The sequence below is a fragment of the Salvelinus namaycush genome, chromosome 3, assembly GCF_016432855.1.
Source record: "Salvelinus namaycush isolate Seneca chromosome 3, SaNama_1.0, whole genome shotgun sequence".
NCBI lineage: Eukaryota > Metazoa > Chordata > Actinopteri > Salmoniformes > Salmonidae > Salvelinus > Salvelinus namaycush.
The window spans coordinates 66,493,157-66,509,099 of record NC_052309.1 but is presented as its reverse complement, the minus strand read 5'-3'; the positions used below and the strand labels follow the sequence as shown (position 1 = coordinate 66,509,099).

General features: G+C 41.7%; 1 protein-coding gene across 1 annotated transcript; it reads left to right on the top strand.

Annotated features, from left to right (window-relative positions):
* Positions 1-2,273: 2,273 nt before the first annotated feature.
* On the top strand, positions 2,274-14,058 carry LOC120035193 (zinc finger protein 281-like). The gene is made up of 7 exons (XM_038982021.1): positions 2,274-2,387; positions 6,310-6,763; positions 10,554-10,649; positions 10,830-10,956; positions 11,358-11,441; positions 11,615-11,733; positions 12,007-14,058. Exons 2-7 carry the CDS (start codon positions 6,365-6,367, stop codon positions 13,609-13,611), a joined length of 2,430 nt encoding a protein of 809 aa, XP_038837949.1. The 5' UTR covers positions 2,274-2,387; positions 6,310-6,364; the 3' UTR covers positions 13,612-14,058.
* Positions 14,059-15,943: the final 1,885 nt, after the last annotated feature.

Here is a 15,943-nt window from a genome sequence, read left to right as displayed (position 1 = left end):
CCAGCTCTCTGTCTCTCTCGTGTTCATTACATTATTCTTTAATGAAATACTGATTTATGTGAAAAATCATTCAAACTATAAAGAGAAAAGTTAAGTTATGTAATGCTCCCTGTTAGTGCTTTTTAGGTCAGTGTGTTATGAGTGACAATGTATGCTTTCTAAGTGAGAATTGTTGCCAGTGTTATGGTCGAACGAGCTTATTTTGAGACATGTATGAAGTGTTATGGTGGTGTGAGTGAGTTTTGGAGGTGAGATTAACTGTTTGGCCAAGATGCATGTTGGTAATGCAGACTGTGAAGAGTTTTGAAAAAGTGGCTTCAGTATTGACTGATGCTTGTTAGCAGTTGAAAAAAAACTAAGCAAAACAGATGGCAACATTTTCTTGTTTTTTAAATTTAAGGACAGCCAGAGGCACACTCCAACATTCAGACATAATTTACAAACAAAATATGTGTGTTAAGTGAGTCCGCCAGATCAGAGGCAGTAGGAATGACCAGGGATGTTCTGTTGAGTGCGTGAATTGGACCATATTCCTGTCCTGCTAAGCATTCAAATTGTAATGAGTACTTTTGGGTGTCAAGGAAAATGTATGGAGTAAAAAGTACAATATAAAATATAAATATATAAAACAAGTAAAGTACATTTACCTCAAACTACATAAGTAGTAGTTTAAAGTATTTTTACTTAAGTACTTTACACCACTGATAACCCTTTTGGGTTCCATAGAACCAATTCCACAGAGGGTTCTACCTGGAGCCAAAAAGGGTTCCCATATTGGGACATCCGAAGGACCCTTTTGGAACCCTTTTTTCTAAGAGTGTGTGTGAGGGTGTTGGTCCCAGAGTGTGTCTCACAGTATGTGGTAGAAGTGTATGGTAGTACTGTTAAAGAGATGTCTTGCTCTGCATACGGATGATAAAAATCAACCAAACGCCCACATTGATCACCTGTCTCCTGTATATCTTCAAGCAGTGGCCCTGATGAACGTTCTGTTTAATGGAGGGGAATGTTTCATGTATGCCCATAAATGTACATTCTCACCATCTAATCTCTTATCATCCCATAGATCGCTGCACAACAGCCATATGCACTCCAGCCTAGCATTGTGCCACACCGCTGAATTTGATTATTAGAGAAGTCTTAATGCATATTTAAATGCTTTGAGATGACAAGTGATTTGAAATATACAGCTGCTGTCAGCAATATGGGTTGTTATCAGGAATATATTAAGACGGGGGGAGGGCAGTGTGGCACACATCAAAAGGCAACCCACTGACCCTCTGCATTAACTCATACGTCTCTATTTCAATGATGCTCTCCACTGAATTAATTGGGTTGTTAACACAGGCAATTAGGAGTGCAGCTGAGACCAGAGGAAAAGGGGGATAGAGTCTGATGAGTGGTGGTTAGATATATACACATTAATTCACACAGCCAGTAGATCTATGGGGCTCTTATTCATAAACACATTCAGAGATGCCGCATCACTTCAGAGAATGTCTCTAATGATTGTTCCTCCCTTGGCTAGTTTGAAATTTGTTGTTAGTAGGCTATTCTTGTCCCTTCTCTCTTTTATTTTATTTTCTTATTTTCAGGGCCACTACTTGTTCTTATTAAGGGTCACTCTGTTCACAGGAGACCAGACCACTGTGACTAATTAGTCGAAGCTATTTCAGGAATGTATTTATTTTGTGCTAAATATGCCACAATATCCATGCAGCATAGTATCATTGAATAGCAGAGCTCTATCAATGTACACTTTTAAGAGATGGTGATGTGTCCTATTTCTTCAGTAATTGGGACCCAGGGGGACAGTCACAGTTTTGAAACGTGTACGCAATGAGGGAGGTGAAATATCCTCAAGGCTGGAACATAGTTTTAAGAAACCATTATTCACACGGTCAATTGTTTATTTTATTTGTTTACCTAGGTTTCAGTAAATAACTCATTAGATATTGTGGATGTATAGTCTACCCTAAATGTAGAATGTTTTATTCAAATTTTAATCTGATCATTAATCTGGTTTAGGTAGTTAAAAGGCATTAGGCCTATCAATTATGCTAACACACATAAAATGAATGAAATCCAAATTACACTTATATTTCTGTCGAATTTGGCGTACGTAGGCAACAGTGTTGTTCAAAATGATAATGCATATGTCCCCGCACTGCGTGTTTGTTCCCGGCCCAGTGCTCCCCTGTCCCAGATCAAAGCGTCCGTCTGTGACTCTTCGCAGGACCCGTCCGCTATACCCATAATTCCCCGCGCTGAGACAAAATGAAGGAATACAGCCTCTGCGGGAGAACAATGTTTGGGCTCTAAAGATTTAAACGGACGACCAAAGGTGAAATATACCAACCGAAAGAGCTATTGGTGGTCATGCACTGGTAAGATAAAAGGAAATATTTATTTTGGGCGAGTTTAAATATGTGAAACTCCGGCAAGAGTGTGGGACAGACAACAAAGCGCAACGCTAGATAGCATACCGTTGCTGGAGCCGAGCATCAATTGTTCGCTTGAGTTGCATGGGCCATTTGTTATGGGTACGTCGCACATTATGCTCAGTTATGGTTTCTTTCAGTCCTCACCCAATGCCTATTAGAGGTTAAACTTGTTTATATCAACCGTATCAACTGTTTAAATTATTTAGCCAGGTATTATGTATTTCATAACCGAAAAATTAAAATGAAGCGCTCGAAATATGTTGACGAATGACAACACATCGTGTTGTGTGAAATCGCTTGCGCGTGCATACACCTTCTCGCAAGTTTGTCAATCAAAATTATTTTAGAATGAATTCCATAACTTACAATCGATGTAGGACTACGTCAGGCGAGAACGTCAGATCCTCACATGTTTGGTGTTAAGTTCAGTGTATGGTCTCATTTATTTTACCGAGTATAACTGTTATACAGATGGCCATATTGGCTAATAATTGCATGATCCTGCATCACAAAGGGCCTGGCAGGCTGGTTAGCCAAATGGCTAATTGTTTGGTGGCTAGCCAGACGTTAGCAGTAGCTAGCTATCGGTATTTCTAGCTCCAGTGAATGACACTAGATGAATAAATCACAGCTGGGCGCTGAGAACCGATTTGTCGCGTACTTCATTATTTTTGAACACTCAAATTTTAATTTTCAACTAACGCTTACTACATTACATACCATTTTGCTGTAGCATGTTACATATGCATCTGTTAGCTAGCTGTTAGCTTTATTTGGTATCAGCGTGCTAGCAAGTTGCATCCAATGCAATTGCAAAAGAGCTAGGCTAGCTAGCTATGCTGGTGGAGACAATGAAGTTCAGAGAGACGATTAAGTTATTCGTGATAAATCTGAAACTATTCAAATGAACTGTGTTTTGTGAATGAAAACACACCATTGAAAAGCCATTCAACTGAATACAATACATTGGCTAAGTAATGGTAGTCTGGACAATGTTACAATTATGAAATTGCTGCTTGAAATATTTGTTTATAGCTATTTCACCCGGAGTTAGGCTATATCAATGCATCTGATGTTTTCCTCAAGGTGATGCACTGGTTTTGGATGCTGTTCCTCTCATTCCAAAAACTCCATTTTGATTTGCCTTTTGGAATCCTCTCATTCCTCGTGGCATTGTAAAATAGCACAGCAGCAGAGACATGACTAACCTCAGTCATCTCAAATTTCATGGTATGAAGGTAGCTAGCTAGCTTAGAAAAGTGTTAATTTTGAACAGAGAGTTGTATCTTTTGAGATAAGCCTAATCTTCCTGTAGCTATACACGGGTATATTACAGAGCTAACGTTTTGCATTATACCCATGATATCAGTTTTATTTTGCTTCATGTTAGAGTATTTCGGTGGCTAGTACTGGCTACTCTTGCTTGGTTCGTTAACTTTAAAGCCCATGTTTGATGGGTGTCCTATGATGATGACGACCTGTAGTCACAGAATAAAATGCAGAAAATGACCTTCCCACTACCTGTAGAACCTAACTGGGCTCTCACCTCTTTTTAGTTAATTAGCCTAGTCCTCAAATAGGATGACAGATTAACACGCAGCTTCAGGTTCATTCCACTCTCTCATAGGATGTCAGGGTTGAACATATTATAGGCTATACCTTTTACCCAGGTTAATTTAGCTGCATCTGAGATTGACTGAAGGCTTTCTAAAAGTAGCCTTCTACTTCACCATGTTTTTAGGATACCATAATTCACAAAAGTCAGAATCCAGACCGTGGCTGTTTTGTTGTTGACCCACACACCCTCATTATTAATCCGGCTAAGCACTTGATGGGGAGATCAGAGCCGGGCATGAAACTGATTCCTCAGGGACTGCCCATTGTAACAATGCTGCTCTGTGTCTGGACTAGAGGTCGACCGATTATGATTTTTCAACGCCGATACCGATTTATTGGAGGACCAAAATAAGCCGATGCCGATTAATCGGCCTATTTATTTATATATGTGTGTATTAATGAAAATTACAATTCTTAATGAACACTTTTATTTTAACTTAATATAATGCATCAATAAAATCAATTTAGTCTCAAATAAATAATGAAACCTGTTCAATTTGGTTTAAATAATGCAAAAACAAAGTGTTGGAGAAGGTAAAAGTGCAATATTTGCCATGAAAAAAAAAAAAGCTACTGTTGGAAGTTCCTTGCTCAGAACATGAGAACATATGAAAGCTGGTGGTTCCTTTTTAACATGAGTCTTCAATATTCCTAGGTAAGAAGTTTTTAGGTTGTGGTTATTATAGGAATTTATAGGACTATTTCTCTATACCATTTGTATTTCATATACCTTTGACTGTTGGATGTTCTTATTGGCACGATAGTATTGCCAGCCTAATCTCGGGAGTTGATAGGCTTGAAGTCCCGTGTGGCTCAGTTGGTAGAGCATGGCGCTTGCAACGCCAGGGTTGTGGGTTCAATTCCCACGGGGGGACCAGGGTTCAATTCCCACGGGGGGACCAGGATGAATATGTATGAACTTTCCAATTTGTAAGTCGCTCTGGATAAGAGCGTCTGCTAAATGACTTAAATGTAAATGTAAGTCATAAACAGTGCAATGCTTGAAGCAAAGCGAAGAGCTGCTGGCAAATGCAGGAAAGTGCTGTTTGAATGAATTCTTATGAGCCTGTTGCTGCCTACCACCGCTCAGTCAGACTGCTATATCAAATCATAGACTTAATTATAATATAATAACACACAGAAATACGAGCCTTAGGTCATAAATATGGTCAAATCTGGAAACTATCATTTCAAAAACAAAACGTTTATTCTTTCAGTGAAATACGGAACCATTCTGTATTTTATCTAACGGGTGGCATTCCTAAGTCTAAATATTGCTGTTACATTGTACAACCTTCAATGTTATGTCATGATTATGTACAATTCTGGCAAATTAAATAGTCTTTTTAGGAAGAAATGGTCTTCACACGGTTCGCAACGAGCCAGGCGGCCCAAACTGCTGCATATACCCTGAATCTGCTTGCAAGAGATGTGACACAATTTCCCTAGTTAAAATAAATTACTGTTAGCAGGCAATATTAACTAAATATGCAGGTTAAAAAAATAAATACTTGTGTATTGATTTTAAGAAAAGCATGGATGTTTATGGTTAGGTACACATTGGTGCAACGACAGTGCTATTTTTGCGAATGCGCTTGTTAAATCGTCACCCATTTGTCGAAGTAGGTTGTGATTCAATGATAAATTAACAGGCACCGCATCGATTATATGCAACGCAGGAGAAGCTAGATAAACTTGTAATATCATCAACCATGTGTAGTTAACTAGTGATTGTTAAGATTGATTGTTTTTTACAAGATACGTTTAATGCTAGCTAGCAACTTACCTTGGATCCTTGCTGCACTCGCGTAACAGGTAGTCAGCTTGCCACGCAGTCTCCTCGTGGAGTGCAATGTAATCGGCCATAATCGGTGTCCAAAAATGCCAGATTACCGATTATGAAAACTTGAATTCGGCCCTAATTAATAGGCCATTCCGATTAATCGTCGACCTCTAGTCTGGACAGTTAATTTATTTCATGTGAGTTGGTGTCAGCAGCACATGTAAACAAAAATAAACCATCATAGATCACTGATGGAAAATCCACCCAGTCAATGTTTCCTTTCCACTCATCCAGGAGTGCTGCGCTTTGGCTTCACCCTGTTCTCCTCTCAGCATACGTTGCATAAACACAGTTATCTGGGGAGATATACATTTTTAGAGCAGAAGACACATTTCTGTTCGCGGTAACATATGGACAATAAAGTTGGATTGCATTGTACTTCAGCTCCTGCTCTTTCTTCCCCAGGATGGTTCCGGTTGGCTCCCTGTAGTTGAATCTGCCCATCACCACCAAGTTCATCATGAGCATCATTCAAGACAAACTAGGTAATGACTTCCTGCGCTCCAATGGGAGCATGGACTCCAACTTCTCCCCTGGCATGATCATGTTCAGTCACCTGCCCCCTGTGACCAGCTTCACCCGGCTGGCTGCCCAGTCTGTTATGCAGGACCTGCCAGGCCCCCACGAGATGATCCTGAAGAAGGAGCGGGACTCTCCAGACTGCAGCATGGGTGCCCTGGGGGGGTATGGAGGGGTGGGGGACTATGTCCATGCCATGGACATCAAGCAGGAGAAGATGACAGAACATGACTACCGTCTGCCGCTGTACCCTGGAGGCCCGGGGAAGAGCACAGAGCTCCCGGAGGTGTCCATGGGCAACCACCAGAACTTGCTGGTGTATGACCTTAGCCAAGGCAACGTAAGGCCTTCTGACGCATTGATACTTCTGGGCTGGTTTCCCATACACACATTAAGCCTAGTCGTTGACTAAAAAGCATTCTCAATAGAGATTCTCCATTGAAAGAGCTTTTTAGTCCAGAACTTAATCTGTGTCTGGGAATCCAGACTGTAATGTTGTTCTTTAGACCAGAGAATTCAAGGCAAGGCACCACACCATAGTAGGGATTTAAAAAAAATCTTAATTGTATCACAATCAACTTTTACCAGTCATTTGTGTCTACATTCAACTTTTTGGTATTACACATTTTCATACATATTTTATTTAAATATGCAAATTGGGCAATATTTCATTAAATATGCACATGCTTGCATATCAAGCAAATCCATTTTTCTGGACACTGGATGAAGTCAGCCTCAAAATTTTGGTTTCATTTTAAGACACTCTAGGACCGGACTTGTCCAGAGCAGATTGTGGGTAAATACTATTTTTTCATCTTCCTATCTGTAAAATACTAAAGACATAGATGTACGTAAAAAGCATTTTTGGCCAATTTTTCCCAACAAGATCTTACCTAGATTAAAAGATGGACCAGATATCAACAATTTCCTCTGGGCAAGTCTGGTGACTATCTAATCATAACCATACAGCTTTTGGTGAAAGCAGATGCTTCTGAAGCTGAGGAAAAAGAGTTGGCGTGTGGGAAGAGTCTGACTTTTGGTCAATTGCAGTTAAAGAAAAGTCCAGTGAAATTAGGCTGTCAAATGCTTATTTAGACCCAATCACCATCTCTTCAATGTAAGTTACTATATAGTCCAGTTTGTAACATTCTCTACGAAATGGGCTTTTAAATTGTGTAATTCAATCTAGTGAGCTTTGAAATGAGCGGTTCAAATTAATAAAAATGTTGATGACTAGTATGAGAAACTAAAAGTATACATTTTCATCTAGCTTGACATTTTTATATAGATTTTTGGAAAATACTTTTCCAGCCAAAGAGAGGAGTAACAAAAAGCAGAAATAGAGATAAAATTAATCACTAACCTTTGATGATCTTCATCAGAAGACACTCATAGGCCTTCATGTTACACAATACATGTATGTTTTGTTCGGTAAAGTTCATATTTATATCCAAAAATCTGAGTTTAGGCGGGACGCTACTGTCTCACTTGGCAAAAAGTCTGCGAAAATGCAGAGCACCAAATTCAAATTAATTACTATAAAAATTACTATAAAAATTAAACTTTCATTAAATCACACATGAAAGATGCCAAATTAAAGCTACACTGGTTATGAATCCAGCCAACATGTCAGAATTCAAATAGGCTTTTCGGCGAAAGCAAATGATGGTATTATCTGATGATAGCACCATTGTAAACAAAGAGAGATACGCATATTTCAACCCTGCAGGCGCGACACAACGCAGAAATAAAAAATATAATTCATGCCTTTGACGAGCTTCTGTTGTTGGCACTCCAATATGTCCCATAAACATCACAAATGGTCCTTTTGTTCAATTAATTCCGTCGATATATATCCAAAATGTCCATTTATTTGGCGCGTTTGATCCAGAAAAATACCGGTTCCAACTTGCTCAAACGTGACAACAAAATATCTCAAAGGTTTCCTGTAAACTTTGCCAAAAAATTTCAAACTACCTTTGTAATACTACTTTAGGTATTTTTTAACATTAATAATCGATAAAATTGAAGACGATGATCTGTGTTCAATACAGGATTAAAACCAACTGTAGCTAGCTTTCTGGTCTCACGCCTCTAACAAACAGGACACGTCGAGTGACTCTCGTTCAAGATGTACTTCTTCATTACACAAAGGAATAACCTCAACCAAATTCTCAAGATTGTTGACATCCAGTGGAAGCGGTAGGAACTGCAAGCAGGTCCCTTAGAAATCTGGTTTCCCAATGAAACCTCATTGAAAAGAGAGTGACCTAAAAAGAAAAAAAATCTGAATGGTTTGTCCTCAGGGTTTCGCCTGCTAAATAAGTTATGTTATACTCATAGACATGATTCAAACGGTTTTAGAAACTTCAGAGTGTTTTCTATCCAAATCTACTAATAATATGCATATTTTATCTTCTGGGGATGAGTAGCTGGCAGTTTAATTTGGGCCTGCTTTTCATCCAAAATTCCGAATGCTGCCCCCTACCCTAGAGAAGTTAATGGACTAAAATATCAACAAATCTAAAAATTGATAGGTAAATGCCTTAACCTACACCAAATCTCCCTCTTTTGTTATGTTAAAAAATAAGTATGATATAAGGAGGAACATGGGTGAACAAAGGCAAATGTTCTCTATTGAAATGTGTAATTCACCGCAGCATTACAATTAGTAAAATAAAAATTTACTTCGGAGGCTTGGTTGATCAGATGTCGACCTGCATTTCGGGGAGCGGGCTTGTAAAATAGCCAATCTCACCAAAGACTGATGGATAAGGGGAATGTGGGGGGGGAGCAGAGGGAGGATTTAGTAATGGTGACCTAAAGCTAAGACATCAAATGCGAAATATGTCCCTCCCAAAATGATTTGGATTGGGCCTCTGTGTGAATGGAAACGTCTTGGCAAGGACACGGTCGTCTTGTTTGAGCTTGCATTCACACACTGTCTTCTACACACACACACTCTCTCTGCCTAACAATAGCCAGGCTCCAGAGTTTATTAGACAGCACTTGCATGCTCATTGAAAAGCTAGACGTATCATTTCTTGCTCACTAAATATGGTTTAAAAGTTTATCCATGGACATTTTAGAGAATATATTACATTAACTTTGACATTATTTGTGTATTTTTATTTACCTGTTATTATATTACTGAGGAGAATGGAAGACAAACATTTTTCTCCCCTCAAAAAGGCGGTTCCCTACTAAAGTTATGAGTAGTTTCATTTGGAGTGCAGTCAGAGCACCCCAAATGGTGCTATTCATTTCAGGATAATGGCATGCTTGTGAGCTTACAGCCATTTTGAGCCCACTGGGCCTGCGCTCTTTTGGTTGAGGAAATGAGATGGGTTTGTTTTGGCTAGCCTTACCCCTGATCTAATACAATGATTGGTTGATATTTGAGAGCGCCTTTCTCACATGTACCAATCCACACTCAGGCTGTGTTTGAATTTAACCCTATTCCCTATATAGTGCAATACTTTTGACCAGGGCTTATAGGCCTCTGGTCAAAAGTTGTGCACTATATATGAAATAGGATGCCATTTCAGACAGCCATGCTCTTAGTATCCATATGGTGTTGGGAAATGTCATTTGAAATGGCAGTGTGGGTGGGGGGATCAATGTCCCAATGAATCCGTGTCCCTCCCCTTTCCCAAACCACAGACCCTTTTGTTTGAAGATTGTGCTTCATAGTGAGTGAACAACATGCTGAATATTAATGAGTCTGTATTTAGACTTGAGCCGCTAGTTAATAAGCATAGGCCTTTTCTATGGGATACTAAGTGTGTCAAATGACACCCTATTCGCATATATAGGCCATTTTGGTACGCATCCTAAATGAAGAGCAGCTCTCCATTTTGAATGACGGCTTAACTGTCTGGAGAGATGCGCAGAGGGAGCCATAAATATGTGGTTTACTACTCTACCTCCTGGCACCTCCCCAAGGCAGCCCTCTGCAATGGCTCAAATGAGCTTTCACTAAATGCTGCATGAGTTTGTGTTTTTTGTTTTGTGTCCACATGCTATGTGAATGTGTGACTGAACTAGGCCCTTCCCATTCTCTCAAGTGCTTATTTTTAAATTTTCCGTCTTCTTTCTCACTCTGCGCCTCCCTTTTGTCATCCTCCCAGCTGCCGAGTCGGTTAGGAAAGGAGTCATCAGGAAAGAGAGGTCGAAGGTCAAATGGTGAGGAGGGCAAGCCCCGGAGGAAACGTGGAGAGCCTAAGGTATCTTGATTTAGATATGATTCATTCACTGAAATTTGGTCTTCATTTTTCAATAGTTGAGGATCCATTACATCTGAGTATTTTTTTCCAGAACTTAGTTTCTATCTTCAGTGAAACGATCATACATTGAATGAGTTAAATTGAATTTGGTGGTTGAATTGACCTCCTTTTGTCCAACAGCAATCAATGATGCTGGATTCAGATGGAGGCAGCCTGTGGCCCAACGGGAAGCTCCACATCTGTGAGCACTGCGGCGCATCCTTCAGGAGCTCCTACCACCTGCGCAGACATGTCCTCATCCACACAGGTACCCAGGCCTCTACTGACTGATCAACTATGCTCATTTTTAATATTTTTTAATATATATTTTAAATGAAAGTGATCTCTTGAGGAACAACAGTATTTGTGTTAAATTGAATAGATAGACAATATGTTTGTTATGGGAGGTCCTCATTCACACAGGTACCTAGGCCACTGATCAAAATGTCTGTTCATTTCTAGCATTCTGTGTGGTTTCGGTTAGTTTTTCACTAGATTATAAAAGCTAAAAGATCTCCAGAAATGTTAGGAATAGATCTTGTGTGTTAGGAAAACTAGGTTGTTCACAAAGTCACTGTAGGAAACTTTGAAATGAAACCAGTGCCGTATTAGTTTTGAATGGAGTAGGCAAACACAGGATTTAACTGTGTGGCTGTGGTGTTGCCTTAGGTGAGAGGCCGTTCAGGTGCAGCCAGTGTAACATGAGTTTCATCCAGAAATACCTACTACAGCGGCACGAGAAGATCCACAGCGGTGAGTGGAATGTCAAATCCCACACACACGTCAAGCACACTAATGACATGTGAGAGACAAACAATCAATTACCTTTGTGCAGCAAAGTAGTTAGTTTTGCTCATTGTGTCATCCAACTATGTTTTGTAGATGGTTATTTTTCTTTAGATTTTCTGTGATGTTTCCCCTGACAGGAGAGAAGCCTTTTTGCTGTGACCAGTGTAACATGCGCTTCATTCAGAAATACCACATGGAGAGACACAAGAGGACCCACAGTGGAGAAAAGCCATACCGATGTGAGACCTGCCAACAGGTAGTGACCTCCACATGGATAATCTACTGAAATAGGATGACGTGTGTTGGGAGGGGGGTGGTTATGATGAATGTCTGCTTTTAACCTGTGGAAGCAGCAGCGCATTTGAATGGTCAAGACAAATGTCCCCTCAGGGAAAATACATCTTAATATGCCCACTTCCATTATGGCATGACCTGACAAGTTATATTTATCGTAATGAAAATGTCTTCGTGTCTATCCCATTCTGCTGTTTACAATCTGTACCCTACTTGTGGTATCTCTGCCCTGCAGTTTTTTTCCAGGACAGACCGATTACTCAAGCACAAGCGAACCTGTGGAGAAGCCATAAAGAAGGATCTGGAGCCTGGGATGTTGGACCTGGGCTGTGAGGACATTGGGCAGGGCAGCTACGGAATCACTCAGGGAAATACTGGGGCCTCGGGCCGGAAGAGGGGCAAGTCCAAAAACTCTGGTGAGGGAGGGGAGCGCAAGAGGAAGAAAGCGGCAGGGCCGGCGGAAGCAGGAGGGCTGGGCGGAGCACACATCCACGGGACGCCGTCGGAAGGCTACAGTCTCCATGACTACAGCGTGGAGAATCACACTGTGTCCTCGTCCACTCCGCCAGGGCCCAGTATGCACCACGAGCATCACGGCCGAGCCCCTAAGATGGCCTTCAAGAAGGCCAACCGCAAGGCCCTGGACCAGGGGGGCTTGGGGCAGGCCAAGCAGGGCACTATGGAGCAGGGTGGGGCTGTGGGGATGGTCGGGATGGGCCTCATGCAGGGCTCTGAGGCCAAATCGGGTCCCACCAGCAGTAACTACGATGACGCCATGCAGTTCCTCAAGAAGAGGCGCTACCTTAACGCGGCCAACAGTGCAGCATCAGGGGCCGGGGTGGCAGGGGGCAGCACCAACGATTATGAGGTCAGCGTTGGTCACCTGTCGTCCCAGCAGTCGGTTATCCAGGGGGTGGTCTCAGGCGTGATGGACGGCGACTCGCCCCTCAGTCTGCTAGACTCCTCCCCCACGGGCGTGGACAAGCACGACAGGTCGGGGATTCCTGACGAGGTGCTGCAGAGCCTGCTGGACCACTACACCCAGAAACCAGACGGCTCGCACCACGACGTGCACTTTGACCTCAGTGACCAGCACGTGGCGCTGCACCCTGTCTCAGCAGACGGCTCTGACCTGAGCCACGATGCAGACTCCCCCAGCCCGTCTGGAGACAAGACGGTCATTATGCACGAGTACTCCCGCTTCCTGCTGCAGGCCCTGGAGCGCACCAGCCACAACACAGGCTTCCCCCTGGGCCCCGGGCCTCCAGCTACAGGGCCCTTCACCAGCTCCCACCAACGCAACCCGCTCTTTTCAGACAAGCACATGTACACTACGTCCCCTCTGGAGTGTGGCTTCGGCCAGCCTGTGGCCTCTCCCACCCTGCCCTCCTCCGTGCCAAAGTCCCACTTTGCAATGCTGTCGGGCTCCTCTCCGCAGCACGGCTTCCACCTAAACAGCCTGGAGCCTGCCACCCACCAGCAGCTTACCCCTTCTCAGGAGCTCACTGACCAGATGGAGAAGCAACACTCCTCCTCTTCCCCCTCCTCCTATCAGATCAGCCCGTCTGACCTGGGCAGCCAGAAGGACTCGCAGAACCTGGCTTCTCTGGATCCCTCCAAGGGCTCCTACACGATCGAGAACTTTGCCCAGGCCTTTGGATCCCAGTTCAAGTCGGCCAGCCGCAGCGCCTTGTCGTACGGCGCTGACTCTAGCGGGGAGGTGGAACACAGGATAAGGACGCCAGTCTCCGAATTCTCAGGGTATACTAGTTTGTTAGCCGACGTCAATGAGGCAGTAAGTACAGGTTCCAAAACCCCAACAAGCCAAAGCTACAGATAAGGGCCTGGGAGGGGACAGCATTCTGTTGGAGGTTCATGTTTTGTCCAGTATTTTTCTTTTTTTTTGTGCTCCTATTTTATTATTTTTATTAAGTGAAGTTTTAATTATTATTATTACCCTGCCGCTATGTTTATGTGCCCCACCCCTCTCCCCAGGACTGGTCTTCAAGGCCTATTCAAATGCAATTTTTTAAGATATATTTTTAAAGTAAATATCTATGTATTTAGTCCGTTTTCTTCATCTTTTTGGTGTCATTTTTGGTCTGCTCGTTAATCGTTAGAATGAAAAAGTACTTTTTTTTTAAAGCAAACAACAGAGTAGCAATGAACTTTTCTCCCGTGAGCTTAAGGGTTTTAGCAATTAACTTTACAATTGTAGCTAGCATAATAATGGGAATAACAATGATGGGGGCAGGGAATAGCCCAGAACTGAAATAGCAAAAAAAAAGAAATAATGATATTGTCTGTTACAAGGATAAAAGTATTACTCAGGAAAAAGTGTAACCGGAGGAAATTGTGTAGTGCAGTGAGCACTCATTTTAGAGGTGTACATTTGCAACTACAAAGAGGATGCTTTGTTTGGTTATTTCTTGTTTTATACCTTGGTTGATGAGTGCAACAAATAATGGAGGCTGCTGCCAGCTCACTTACACTGAGAACACTTTCCACTTAGCTATATAGAGATTATGGTACTTTCTTGTCAATGTGAAACTCGTGTTTTCTTTCAATAAGGGCCATATATATTTATAACAATATATATTCATGTATAATAACAGCTATAATCATTCTGGGGAACTGCCAGGTGAGGTAGAGGAAGTGAGAGGGGTCTGGGTTTGGGGTTAAATTGTTTTCCTCGTTAGTTTTAGGAGAACATAGTGACGCTATTCTTTGGCCAATAGAGGTTGCTGTTGGACAGCTGTGGAATTGCCTTCCTCATCTTTCTCCCCTCTTCTTCCTCTTCAATTCTTTACTTTCCTTAAAAGAATCCGATTAGCACTTTGAGCCATTTATTTCATTGAATAAACTAAACTACCCCATAAGATCATGGAAGACATTTGAAACGAACTGACTTGCTTTCTAAAGATTTGTATTGATCGGGTTGGGGTTACCACCGTATGCAGATGTGGGTTTGAAAGCATCTTGAGCAATGGGTTGTTAGGGGGGGTGGGGGCTTTGTTTGGGATGGCATGGTCTCGTTTGGGAGGGTATGTGAGGGGAGGGGGTGGTTTGGGCCTGGGGAGTTTTTTTTATTAGCATTATCTGCTGGATGTTATCACGTGTAGGTCATGGGGAGGGAGGGATTGTTTTATGGAAATGTATTAAGTTAAATTGGGAATAAACGTGTAAAGTAATTCACCACTGTTTAGCATCTTTGCTTTACTATTTAAATTTGAAGTTAAGTGTATTAGTGGCTGAATATTTCTTCCCCTGTTACTGAGAGAGCCTGGAAACATGTGAGGAAATGATCATGTGACTAAATCTAACCCATATACCTATAACAAACCCAAAGCATTAGACATTTCTGGTGTGCTGGCACTACCACAACGGTATTTTATGAGGAATGGGGTGCCTAGTCCTGCAAAATGTTGTCTACAAATAAATTGTGTGCGTCCCAAATGGCACCCTATAAAGTGCAAAACTTTTGACCAGGGCCCATAGAAGAATAGGGTGCCATTGTGGACGTACACGTTGTCTAAATGAAATGTACATTTCTCTGCCTGTGTCTAATGCTTCCTTTGATTATGTGATTTCTTGCAGTCCTTCAATGAATCTAATTTATTTGATGTACTTTTTGTAAATCAAACAATTGCATTTTCTTCCATAGCCACGACTGGCCTTTTGAGCTAGAAATGCTATCACCCTTTTTTCTTTCTTTTATTTATCTTTTTTTTTTCTGTTGCCCCTTTTTTGTCTTACAGAATCATGAAACATGGCTGATGACTGCAATGTTGCAATATCATAGGGAACAATGACCGACCACTACAACCATGCTCTGTTTTTATTGGATAGGAGGCTGAGGGGTGAACAATAAAGACATTGGCCTTTTCTATACCTCGTTATCACTGTAAACACACAAGCAGGGACAAAGGACAGAAGGTTGGCTGTATGGAGCAGAGTCTGTTGTATGTGGCTATTTTTAAACCTTGTCCGATAAATGTCAGTAACACCTGTTAAGCAGGGCATGTTATTGCTTTAGGGTTCTGTAAATGCCTAATCATGCCAACCAGTGCAGTCTGCAGTTCAACTCTGTCTCCAAGGTAACATTTGTTACTTCCTATATTGTATGTCTATTGTTTACAAACACTACATCGAAATCTTGCCCCCGATATTAT